The sequence below is a fragment of the Temnothorax nylanderi genome, unplaced genomic scaffold (assembly GCF_030848795.1).
Source record: "Temnothorax nylanderi isolate EJ_2023f unplaced genomic scaffold, tnyl_v1.0 TNYL_tig0263_pilon, whole genome shotgun sequence".
Taxonomy (NCBI): Eukaryota; Metazoa; Arthropoda; class Insecta; order Hymenoptera; family Formicidae; genus Temnothorax; species Temnothorax nylanderi.
This window is the reverse complement of record NW_027249325.1, coordinates 167,230-180,460: the sequence shown is the minus strand read 5'-3', so window position 1 is coordinate 180,460 and position 13,231 is coordinate 167,230. Positions and strand designations below refer to the sequence as shown.

Sequence of the window (13,231 nt, the reverse complement as noted above, 5' to 3'; positions counted from 1 at the left end):
CAGGTACCCGGGATCGCTATGGAATCGTCTCATCTAATCACCGGAATCGGTGTAATAAAGGTAAGTATAAAAGGTAAGTGTAACGCGGCTTAAAATTACCGCACGCATAATTGCATAATAATAAAATCTTAAATTGACAGGGAATAATGTTTAAGTATCAAAATCATGAATATAATATCAAATTGGCTGAATGCCGTCTAAAAGTGTAGAAAGTTCACAAAAGTGTAATAAAGTGTAACTGAATATAATGAAAATCAATGCATAACGCAATGTGAAATAAATCTTTGCCTGGAACAACTCCATTTGGCCGTTCTCTCTTCCGTGAGATGTAACTGTAAATAATATACGTAAAATTTAATGAAATTAAGGAATCTGCACTCGGAGTGCTAAAAGTGTATCAAAAGTGTAACTGCCGTGGCTGGCTCATCTCGCACGCTTATTCTAAGACGTCGAGTGTAGAAAGTGTAAAGGGTGTTGCACCTTTCGGTGACTCGGTTCCGCACGCTGAAATCTAACATGCAGGTGTAAATGGTGTATAAGTGTTGCACCTTTCGGTGGCTTCGTCTCGCCCGCTGAAATCAATCATGCAGGTGTAAAAGTTGTAGGAAGTGTCGTTAAAGTGTAGAGCCTTCGCCGGCTCGTCTCGCACGCTGAAATTGACATGCAAGTGTAGAAAGTGTCAAAAGTGTAAACAAAGGTGTAGAGCCTTCGCTGGATCGTCTCGCACGCTGAATCTTAGAAACAGGTGTAAGTGGTGTATCAAAGTGTACTGAAAGTGTAATCGCTTGAAACGCGTTAAATTATGTGAACTTTCGCTACATACTCGGGAATTCGTCCCGCTCGTTGTTTGTATTAGTATTATAAATAAAATTAAATAAATGAAATATCTTTTAAACGAATTGTATCGTCCAGCTGTCATTCTTTGATCAGCCGTGGATCTACTCCTACGCCTAGTATTAATATGTAGAGTGTAAATAATAAATATAGTGTTATGACCATGTCTGTGTCAGGGAAATTGATAATTAATGGAAAAAATATGATTATTGAAATTATTAAGAATTCTGAAAGTCTCATGTTAAAAATTGTGGTTCCGAACTGTTTTTAGCTGCGTAAACTAATAGGATTATATATATTATGAAAATTGTAAAAAGTATGAGAATAAACGTTATGATTGTTATATAGAACTTATCTGAATGCATTTCTTATTTGGTGATCTTTGTGTGAATAAACTAAAAGTAATATGCAAATTATCGCAATGGCAAATAGAACGAATATTATAGTTAATATCGTTAGCCTGCACTTCTCCGAAGGCATTTGATCTCTATCGAGTTATTGTTGTTGGATAGGATCTTGTAATTAGGGTAATTATCTGTTATTGTGTAACATGTTGTTTATTGTTTCTCCTTGCTTTCGTAGCATGTAGTGTGTTGAGAAAATGTAAATGTTTACACCTCGCTGGTGTATTGTTGCTTCATGCAAATAAAAATGATATAAAATAAAATTGAATAACTTATATGTCATACAACAAAAATAAATATAAAATGGACTTGGTGTCCCACGCTTCACAGGCTGGTATATTCCTGCGAGTCGGTCGCTCCCGGCTGCCCCTCCTCCTGCACTTCGACCGTCATGGGCTGCACCTCCTGCCGCCCGGCCTGTCCAGCGGGCTGTTCGCCCACCTGTAGCAACCTGCTAACCTCCTCGTCCGCCTCCTGCGTGTATCTCTGGGTATAGACCTGGCTGTCAGCCTCGCACAGGCCGCTGTCAATCTCTGCCACGGTCTCTACGGTCTCAACGGGCACCGGTGTGGCTGCCCTCTGCTCCGTCCGCACTCCCTGCACCCTAGGTTGTTCCTTTGACATCTCCGTCGTTCTCGGGGTTGATTCCCGGCTTGTCTCGGAAACGGGTGCTCTGGCTAACGGTTCCAAGGTCTCCCTTCAAAAATCCTGCTCGATCACCCCCGTACCAATGTAACACCCGCGAAGAACACACAAACATATACCTTATACATACATTCTACACCTAAATTTACCTTAAATGTTTTCAATCTCGCGTTTAATTTGCCTTGTTCTCACTTATTATAATATTGATAGTTCACTCAACTTATATTTTTAATAAATGCTTTAGTTATGTTATGTAAATACATTCCCATTTATTTATAACTTCACTCACCACTCATCTCCCTCTCGAAATTGCACGAGGTCCGATCCTGAGTTAAAGGGATTAAATTCCCTGACTCGAAAGAGGACCTACGGTCGCACCGCTCACGGAAGGCGTCCTATCGTCTCTACGGACGTTGACCCTTCCTGAGCCATCGAAAGTGCGTCCGGCTCGCGCCACGCGCCTCAGAGCGTGTACCTGCGAGCAAATTTCTTAAGCGTCTATTGCGTCCTTCCTTACCCCGACCCCTCTGGTTAGCCTTTCCTTTGCTTCCCGGATTTTCTTATCCTAATCCCGGGGTTGGACGTAACAGTACATTAAAATTTCCTTTTATTAATGTCAGAATACATACAATTAGATAATTATATGCTTGTGCGTGTGGAAAATATATAGGAGGTTGCACAGGACCAAATGCTGCTATGAATGATGCTTGGTTGTTAACGTTGTTAACAATGGAAGGTGTGTCTTGGACGTGGAGGAAAATTATAATGCACAATACAGAGTGGGCACCAACGCGTATTTGGTGTCATCAAGCTTGTAAGGTAGTATCTAATTTAGTTTCCATTGAAACGCAAGTTCGTTGAATATAATTAGGCTACGTATACAGAGTGTCTCTGGAAAGTGACAACAAACTTAAAAGGGTTAGATTGGTCTGGCGCCTAGCACTTTAAAGAATCGTCGTCGGATACGAATTATTTAACAAAAGTTGTTCAGTTTGATCAATCAATGACTCTTTTAAGTTTATTGCCATTTTTTGGAAACACCCTGTACATTGCTAGATCTTAATACGGCCATGTAAACGTAATCTATGTATGATTTGCCATGTATTTCGCAAACGCTTGAAGCACTGCTTCTTTTTCATCGTCTGTCCATTGTATTCTTTTCATTTTTCCATTAGAAAATGCTAGAAGACAACAGAAAATGTTATATAATTTAATAAGTGTGGAAGTACTATATTGTACTAAAATTTAACGTAAGAATATTTTTATTAATGCTATAGTCGAACACTCTCATTTTATGTTTAACGGTATCAGATTAGATATATTATGTATGTAAAATGTTAAAGTTATATTAAAAATGTAAATAATATATATTTTTAAGAATAATTACTAGTTATTAATATCCCATGTGCGAATGTCGGACTTCTGCCAGAGTTGTCCGCATGGCCCAGAAGTGGCACAATATTGGCTGCCAAGACTTGATGGGTGGTGCTGCCCCAGTACGAATAAACCGCTAGATCAGTATTGTGCCAGTACCCCCATGCAACCATATTCTGTTCTGAGCCGAGTCTCGTCTCAGTACTGACCGTGTATAAGGCCAGAAATGATATTGATCTACGGCCGAGAGTCGGCTCAGTACTGGGCATGTATTGGGTCGACTTAGAAAATTTTCGCTCGGGCGGCGCCGGAGGTAACAACCGCGCGAAAGCAACACGCCGCGAGGGGAGTTGTCGCTAGAGCCCACGCCGGAGGTAACGACCGCGTTCATGCCGTCGTCGTCGCTCTCAGCGGTCAAGTCCCGATAGTCTCGATATTTCGCCTCCAGCGCCCGTAAGCGACCGTGCGTAAGACCGTGCGTCGCCGATCGCTCGGCCGGCCGGTTGGGTACTATAAGGGTGCCATTACATGGAGCGCGGAAACGCGGAAACGCGGAAAGAAAGTAACTAGATTCCGCGTTTCCGTCGCTTCTTTCTATCGCATTTGAGCGGAACAGCGGAAATCATGCGTGTTTTGTGTGTGTGTGTGCCAAGAAGTGCTAAACATCAAGTATATAACTTTAACAGTTAATATCTCGCTTCGCGGGGCAGAGCGGGACTTTTTTCTGCCAGATTCGTTCGTTTTGTGCAAAAACGCGTCGATTAAGCCTAAATTCAGCGAAATCGGTGAGGAAGGAGCTCTCCTTAAGTATTACCGTAAAACGTTTATAATGAACGGTCCAGTAAGTATTTGAGTATTGAGTATTAAGTATATTATAGTATTTGTAAATTAATAATAAATTGACATAACGTTTAAATCAAATTAAAAAAATTACTATTAATACCTACTGAATGAAGTCATAACCTCACTTTATGTGAAATAAAGATAATTAAACACTTGTATATGTTTGCAGGCTACAAAGTGTGGATACTGCGGTTACATTTTACGTGGATCATGTGGAACAATTTTAGACCATCATTGTTTTGGTGCATATGATGAAAATACTGACGTCATAAATGTTGACGAAAATGCTGTGGCTACTATGAGTATGTTAAACAATGGTTCTTTTATAAATGATTATAGTGACAATTGCATAAAAAGCTATTATTTATTAAGTTATTTATTTATTTTTATTTATTTTACAGGAAAAAGACATGAAACTGAAGATTATATCGATATACCGCATACGAAAGAAATAGATGTACAGTCTGCATTCACACAAGATGAGTTGCTCATTGAATTAGTTCGTACCCGAAAGGCTTTGTGGGACCATTCTATTCCATTGAAACAAAGGACAAAATTAAAAAAAGAAAATCTTTGGCAAGAAATTGTAAACGTATTTGATGGTGAGATCATTCTTTAATTATTTATATGAATTATATTATTTGCATGATAAAGTAAATAATTTACGATTCTCTGTACAATATCATAGGATCTCTATCTGTGCAAGAAGTAAAGCAGAAATGGAAACAACTTCGAGATGTGTATATAAAGGCTAGAAAGAAAATGCGAGGATACGTGCGAAGTGGTTCTGGGGCGGAATCTGGCCATCCGTTACGTAGTTCTTTCGCTCATTATGAAGAAATGAAATTTCTCGACGATACTGAAAAGACAGCACCGTAAGTATTTATATTATCTTTCAACTAAGATTTTACAAACATTCAAATTGCGTGCAATTGAATGTCATAATTTGTAAAATTGTTTTGTTTCCAGGACTGTCAGCTCCATCCAGCACCTTTTAGAAGCAAATTCATCCTGTGTTGATGAGAATGATATGCAAAGGAATGACATGGCTGCAGACCACTCGACTTGTGATGATTCCATGATGGACGTTGCAAGTACATCAAACGCATCATCACGAAGATCATGTTCACCATCAGAGGCAAGAAATAAAAGTATGCGGCAATTGTCTTTTGGTTTTATGTATTTAGATACTCATCATGTATTATTAAGTACCGATTATTAATTAGGCATATATTATTTACTTACAGAAGCAAAGATTGCACAAAGGCAAGCTGATATGGAAACTAAATTTCTCAGTATGATTGATGAAGCGTCACGGAAAAAACGTGATGTAGTGGACAGCTATTTAGATCAGCTTGGTGACATTTTACGCCGACTACCCTACATACGACGCAGAAATCTGCAAAGAAAAATTATGGATCTTGCTATCCAAGAGGAGGATATTGAGCATATTGAGGAGCGTATTGAGGAACGTATTGAGCGAGAGAATCCCTAATAAAAATATTACTTTGTTGACATATTTTTTTATTTCATGTATATATATATATAATAAAATATTTTTTTATTCGATTCATTACATTGTACGAATTATTAAACTATAGAAATATAGATCGTCAAAACAGGCTACATACGAATATTACATACAAATACAATGCATTAAATGGAAACTGTGTTTTAAAAGTTGTTAGTTAAAACTTTGTCCAACTGCCATGATAGAGGATTTACATGTTCAAAATAATAAGCAAAGTTATCTCGAATTTTCAGTGCTGCAGACTTTTGCGAAACATTTCTATGACTTACAGCTGTAAGTCCGGTACTTGTAACTAGGAGGTTGTGTTCTTCTTCTTGTATATTAGAATACTGTCTTGCTGCAAATGGTAGATCTAATTCATGATTAATAATAAAATTATGTAAGACAACCGTTGCTTGTACAGCTTTCACAGCAGTACGTGTGCATGCAACCAGAGGTTGACGATATATTCTCCATCTTGCAACCAAAAGCCCGAAAGCACATTCTACTGTTCTCCTTGCTCGACTCAGGCGATAGTTAAAAATTTTTCTGTTGATATTCAGCCGTCTACTCCGAGGGTACGGTCGCATCATATAGGTGCTCAGAGGAAAGGCCTCATCTCCCAATAAAACGTATGGAAAATCCGAATCCATATTATTTAGACGTGTAGGTAGAGGCAAATGGAGAGCATTTGTTTCCAGTAGATGTGGTAATCCGCTGCTTTCGAAAACACCTCCGTCGCTTTGCCTTCCCTCAGCTCCAATGTCCACAATAAGAAAACGGTTCTTGGCATCACTTACTGCGAGCAAGTTTATGCTGTGCCTTCCTTTATAATTGTAGTAGCATGAGCCACTACGAGGCGGTGCCTGCAAATTGAAAACCATTATTGTGTTATATATATTTCTCATTTCACATATGTCATTGCATTATTAATGTGTAATATATTGAACCTGAATTATTGTAAATAAATTCATAATATACATACCTGAATTTCGACATGCTTCCCATCGATAGCGCCTATGCAGTGTGGAAATTGGCATATCAGTTCGAAATCTTCTGCAATCCTACTCCAATTTTCTTGAGTTGGATCAACCATAATCTTCTTCTGTAGAGAGAGCCACATTGCTTCACACGTTTCCGGAATAAGATGTGATAGTGTACATTGGGCAATGCGATAAGCATATGATAGCGATGTCATGCTATCACCAGATGCCAACCAACGTAGAGTCACCTCCAATCTCGTCCTAGCCGGTATTGGTTTTCGAATTACTGTTTGTTTTTCGATCAATGGTCCAACAAGCTTGAGTAACTCATTGAAGATTGTTGATGACATTCTGAGATAGTTGAAGTATTTTTCGGGATCTGTCAATCTCATCTCTACAAGTAAATTGTTGCTGTCACCTTGTGCAAGTCTTCTTTCTTCGGTAAAAATTGGTCGTACCCATATTCTTCGATTCTTTTTGTCTTCCAATTTCTTGTAACGCAAGTACAAATAATACATTGAAGTCACTTTTTTCATTGTTATTTCTGCATGTCTCATCGGTTCATCTCTTGCTTGTATGAGAAACTTCATAATAACCATTAACATGATATTTGGATCCATGATATACTTTTAAAATAATTAGTAAAATACACGAAGTACAAAATAACTTTTTCTTCCGAGATTTGTAATCGATAGAATATATTTGGAGTCTTTCGCACGTGCCACAACTAGCCTGCACTAGGAGTCACGGCTATAGAGCACTTATGCATTAGCGCTTGTTCTACCGAATAGTTTATAACAATTAAATCACTTTTCCAATTTCACGGAGAAATATCCACAATATTCTAAGCGGGATAGAATATATTATAAAAATACATAACCTATCTGAGGTATCTGCGTGCAACAGTACAGAGAAAAAGAACGAACATTTGACGCGTCCGTTCCGCGAGTTTGTTTCTCCTTATATTACATGGAGCACAATTTGCGCGGAAAAGCGGAACAGTATAGTGACAAATAGACATTTGTATTCATTTCTTAAAATTGTGTTTACTTAATTCATTGCAATTATTATTAATATGCTTATCTTTTTAGCTTATCTATTGAATACAAGCATTTTAATCAATAAATACCGTTAAAAATTAATATTTTATAATTCTCCGTTCCGCTTTTCCGCTCAAAATGTGCTCCATGTAATATAAGGCATTCAAAACAGACGGAACGGATCGACGGAAATCTAGTAAATTTTGTCTTCCGCGCTTCCGCGTTTCCGCGTTTCCGCGCTCCATGTAATGGCACCCTAAGAGGTGCGGTGCGCCCGGCGAGCCAAGCGACACGAGCGATACGTACGGACGTGCAAACGCGTTTCGCTTGGTCCGTACAAATGTGTAAAACGTTTGTGCACAAACGTATTCCATGGAATACGTACACGAAAGGGGCACATACGACGAAGTCAATGCGGGGAGCATCGTTTCCCGTTCGCTCGCGCTCGTAGTCGATCGCCACCGTCGTGTAACTTATACGAACACAGCATTGCCACGAGTATCGAAAGACCGAATTGGACTTGGAGAAATTCTCGCTCGAGCGGCGCCGGAGGTAACAACCGCGCGAAAGCAACACGCCGCGAGGGGATTTAGAAAGCTTTTTGCTCGAGCGGCGCCGGAAGTAACGACCGCGGCACGAAAGCAACACGCCGCGAGTATGATATGGCAATCAGTGTTATCCCCGTACTAGTACTCTGTGTCGGGCCAAAGTTGGCGCCAAGAGTTGGCCCAATACTGGCAATCAGTGTTGTCCCCGTACTAGTACTCTGTGTCGGGCCAAAGTTGGCGCCAAGACTGGGACCCGCGTTATCATTCCGACATTGCCCCAGTAATGACCCCGATCTTAGCTTGTACTGGCCCAGAATCGTCAGCCAGTACTGGTAACTCTGGCAGCAGTACCAAGCCAGCACTGAGCCTTTATGAAATTCGCACATGGGATAGAATAAGGAAAATAAACTTGCATTATTGGAAGTCGTATAGCCATGGATTGGCAACAAATAAAAAAATTACTTACTACTACGTTTTCGTTCTCCACCTTATTTATCAGCTTGGTTTTGACATCATTTTGTGTATTACTCAATGACATATCTATAATAAACGATGTGTTATAACTATTATGAATAATGTAGTAAGAGTACTTCTATATAAATTACACATAAGTATTATAATCATGGATTGGCAATAATAGATTAGAAGCATTAATTACTATTGCGTTTCCGTTTTTCTCTTTCTTTATCTGTTTGATTTTGACATTTTAGAATCATTTGATGTGTTACACAATGTTATATCTACAATAAATGTGTTAAAACTATTATTATAATATAGTAAGAGTACTTTTATATAAATTACACAAGCATCAAAAGCAATGTAAACCATGTAAATATTAAGATTGTAATTTCCATGTCCTGTATAACGACATGGACTTAAACATCAAATAACATTATACTAGTCAGTTATTAATATTAATTTTACGTCAGTTATTATTACTTCTCGAGTTTTTTTGGACTCTGTCCAATGCAAAATCAGTAATTACAACCTGTACATCTTAATTCTTGTACAGCTTTTAAATATTGAATATATCTCTACCTGTGGTTACCAACAATGTTCTCCATATATTCTATCAGAATGGCATAAATGTGATAAGATCCCTGAAACGTCAAAATCATTGAAATTGAATTGAATACTGTGTTACTGTTTTCATAACGCGCAACTAGTTGACCGACTTGCGTGGCAATTCTCTTGCCAATATTCAAATTAAAACATGTTCTTAGATGTCAGAGTAATCTGTATTGATAAAAGGTTATCCAAAGATCTTTACATTGTAAAGATTTTTACATTAACTTCTTTATAAATTTTTACGATTAAAGTAATCTAATCAATAAGATCATTTGATCACAGTAAAACAGATATTATACGTCCCAAATTCTTTCTGATACAAAATAAGTCATATCTCTTAGCAGTTTTCCTATCTTCTATAGTTAATGATTTATGTTACTCGTTTTATCTGATGAGAATTTTATATTTATCCTATAATAAACAGTATATATTTATCCTATATAATCCTATAATGAACAACTTTCTTTCCAGTAAATTCTACTAGATATCTTGAAATGAGGAAAAAATTACCAAAAGTGAGAAAATTCACTAGAGTGTCTACACTAGATTTTATTTGTCGAAATCTAATGCAATCTATTCACTTTTATAATTTTCACCTCGTTTGAAGATACACAATCGATCCCCTGACTATGAATATCGGCCATATACATATTATATACGTCATTGCTCGAAATGCTCGCCGTACAGCACGAGGTAGCCAATTAACGTACCGAATTTCCAGAACCAGATTTTTATTGGCTAAAGCGTCGCTTTCCGCTGCGCGGCTAGCGTTTCTATGTGCAAAAACTGTAATAAGGTTGCATGCCCTTGGAGAAAAAAATAGCAGAACGGAATTAAAATGGAATTACTCTGGGTAGCGATCATGTAACTTTTTCCCTAGAGCGGAAACGTGAAAAGTTAAAAGTTTCATGTAACTATCTCTTTCTATTGGTGTTGAATAGAAAGAGAACTTTTCACTTTTCACGTTCCGTCCTAGGGAAAAAGTTACATGATCGATCCCCTGGGCACGTATTATGAAACTTTTCGGAATGGATTCCGATCGGAATTGTTCAGTTATTTCTTAGATTTCTATCGTATTTTCTAGGGAAAACGGAATAATTCCGATTGGAATTCATTCCGAAAAGTTCCATAATATGTGCCCTGATTGGCTAATCTCCAGATAGGAGCTCTCTAGGTGGCATATTAGCTAATCGAAGTAATTCCGTTTTAATTCCGTTTCGCTATTTTTTTCTCCATGGAGATACAGCCTAAAGTTATAAAACGCAGTCCAGCAGAATACGAACACGTGATTGATGACGGTAACGCGCGCGAAAAGTATTTCAAAAGACCGTTACATTCTATATTGCATTGTTGACGATTCTTCATTGTTCTGATTTTCTCCTGCTGGAATAAACGATCTTCTCAAGTCTTCTACGCTTGCTTTGTATTTTAAAAGTGCTATCTAATAAACTACGTTAAGACTGCGGTTCACTTGACGAGCCTAAGTGTTACTTGAAAGTTTTATTAAGCGTTATTTCAATTTCGATTGTTCTAATATGTACGCAATAGTCCGATTTTACGATAATGTGCACTATGTGTGCTCCATTAACCAGGTTTATGCCACTAAAAATCGTATTACAAAAGCCAGATACAGGGATGGATTTAGATATCCCGCAATCTAAAAATTATCAAAAAACCGTAAGTATAAAAATACTTCATACATTAAACTGTACTGTTCATATTACATCGCATTAACATATTACTGATTACAGTATGTTCCGTAATTTTCGCGATCGCGGATCAATACCGTACCGGTAACGCCATCCGTCAGTCGCTCTCCGAACGAAGGGATTTCGCGCCGCTCCCCCCGTCAACCCTTACCGCGAAGTTTCTCGCGACGCGTATCGATCCTGTCATGCCGTGATTGCATGATCCCGGAAACGCAGGTGATTGGTCGATACGCGTCGCGCAAACGAAAGCTCCCGAAACACGAGAGTTCGCGTTCAGTAGCTAAAAGTACTCCGGTTCACGAGGTCGTATACCGCCGTGCTTCCGTTAACGTTTACTGCGGTTCACGCGGTCTCAAATATACCGTCGTGCATCCGAGTTTACTGCTCTGTCAGAGCACTGCTAATTATCGCGCCGTTCGTGCGTGCTGCAATTCGCTCTCGTCTCCGCGAGCAGTGAACATTCGCGTATAAGTCACCCTGCGTGCCTCGCCATTGAGCGCTCGATCATCGTGATCGATTCGACTATTTGTGAACATTCTCGCGTTTTGTGTTACGAACAAGTGCGACTGCTGCATAACGCCTCAAGTGCGTTCATCAAGTGCAAGCTACATTGCGCGTCTTAATTGCCATCGCCTCCGCGCTCGACGAACACTTTCGTGTCACGTGACCAGCGCTCATCGAATCACGTGCGCGCCGAGTGTCGTGCTCAAATGAGAGTGCGTCAACCATCATTTGTACTAAACTGACTATTAAACAATACTTGTGCATTCCTCCCAAATCAAGTGTCTCTTTCTAACCGCACGTCGGATCCCTGTCGGGGTCGACCCGGCATCTTACGCCAATTGGCGAACCGGAGTTACGCCCGGAAACCATAAAATTCGCCAACACAGTAAAATAATTGGAAAATTTAGCATTTGGACTATAAATAAAACGTTAAATATGCTTTTCTGATTCAAAATATTATTCTGAATGTAACTTTGCTAGGTTCACCTTGCCAAGTAAATCAAAGGTCACGTACTCTCCTCTCAATTTAAAAATAAATAACAAAATGTACAAATACAACTTTTTTATTATTACAGAGGATAAGAAGCTATTACAGACGATAGTTACAAATATTGATATCAAGAAACCTTATGTATCATGCAACAGAACTTACAAAGAACTTGCAAGTGATAAATCTAGTACACAAATTCTAGATTGCAATGATCGAAGAAACGTTATTGTACCAACATTCTGTGGTATGTTCTTACTTCTTAACCTTATACGTGTTCTCGAACTATGTGTTACTATCAATATAATATTAAAATAGATTACATTAACACTGCACTGACACCGCGTTTCTGGAGCACTCACCCTGGGACTTTTAAGTCCAAAGGGTTTTTGAAAGCGCCTCTGTGTTACAACAAAATCTATAAAAATTCATGCATCATCTTTAAGGTTTCGAAAAGTGATTTCTATAGGCCAGAAAGTTTGCAATTTTTTTTAAGTATTGAAACGACAGGAGAACACGGTAAAAACTGTATAAATGAAAAATCAGCTGTGCCTTAAAAGGCTCAAGGTGTCCGCGCAGTGTTATAGATGATACTATTATTTTAATGAGATACTACTATTTCATACTATTTTTAATTAGGTACTACCAAACATAAAATCTTTAATGATACAAGTGCAAATAAAGATGAGACTGTAACACTACACAAACCAGACATTGATTGTCATAACATTCACGTGAAAACATTTCATGGTGAGTAAACACTTATTTGTAATATAATTTGCTTCTAAACGCGGGTTATTATTACAAGTATTATGGCAATCTAGTATCCTTTAGTAAATATTCCAACAACTGTAGACTTTAATATTGCAAGCCGTTGCTTGCATATAATGTTTGTAATAATCTGCAAATACAGGAATATCTTTAATAAGTATAATGAGATAAAGACACATCAACGTTTATCTTACAACTGACGTCCCGATTAGAGATATCTATAACGATAGATATCTCTAATCGGGACGTCAGTTGTAAGATAAACGTTGATGTGTCTTTATCTCATTATACTTATTAAAGATATTCCTGTATTTGCAGATTATTACAAACATTATATGCTCTTTTTATATGTTCAGCAAATATTAGCAAAACGATAAATTGTAATGATAGATGTGCTAAAAACGATGAGATTTATAATATCAACTGTTCGGACATTCATTATGAAAATTCTTGTGTCCGCATCTAATTATGATCACGCATTTGTTTACATACTTGTCTTAAATACAAATGT

The 13,231-nt window shown here is 38.2% G+C and overlaps 2 protein-coding genes across 2 annotated transcripts; one reads left to right on the top strand and one right to left on the bottom strand.

Moving 5' to 3' along the window:
* The first annotated feature begins 3,798 nt into the window (after positions 1 to 3,798).
* On the top strand, positions 3,799 to 5,673 carry LOC139780124 (uncharacterized). The gene is made up of 6 exons (XM_071718629.1): positions 3,799 to 4,098; positions 4,270 to 4,402; positions 4,502 to 4,702; positions 4,789 to 4,975; positions 5,070 to 5,251; positions 5,348 to 5,673. Exons 1-6 carry the CDS (start codon positions 4,087 to 4,089, stop codon positions 5,593 to 5,595), a joined length of 963 nt encoding a protein of 320 aa, XP_071574730.1. The 5' UTR covers positions 3,799 to 4,086; the 3' UTR covers positions 5,596 to 5,673.
* Positions 5,608 to 7,872, bottom strand: LOC139780122 (putative nuclease HARBI1). The gene is made up of 2 exons (XM_071718628.1): positions 6,596 to 7,872; positions 5,608 to 6,476 (listed from the first exon to the last, which is right to left on the bottom strand). The coding sequence occupies exons 1-2, from the start codon at positions 7,211 to 7,213 to the stop codon at positions 5,775 to 5,777; spliced, it is 1,320 nt and encodes a 439-aa protein (XP_071574729.1). The 5' UTR covers positions 7,214 to 7,872; the 3' UTR covers positions 5,608 to 5,774.
* Positions 7,873 to 13,231: the final 5,359 nt, after the last annotated feature.

Excerpts from the sequence above, each read along its gene's own strand:
- LOC139780124 (XM_071718629.1), top strand. Across the intron at positions 4,403-4,501 it reads AAATGCTGTGGCTACTATGA|GAAAAAGACATGAAACTGAA; the intron begins GTATGTTAAACA and ends TTTATTTTACAG. Across the intron at positions 4,703-4,788 it reads AATTGTAAACGTATTTGATG|GATCTCTATCTGTGCAAGAA; the intron begins GTGAGATCATTC and ends ACAATATCATAG.
- LOC139780122 (XM_071718628.1), bottom strand. The coding sequence starts at position 7,213 with ATGGATCCAAATATCATGTTAATGGTTATTATGAAGTTTCTCATACAA. Across the intron at positions 6,477-6,595 it reads GGAAGCATGTCGAAATTCAG|GCACCGCCTCGTAGTGGCTC; the intron begins GTATGTATATTA and ends TTCAATTTGCAG.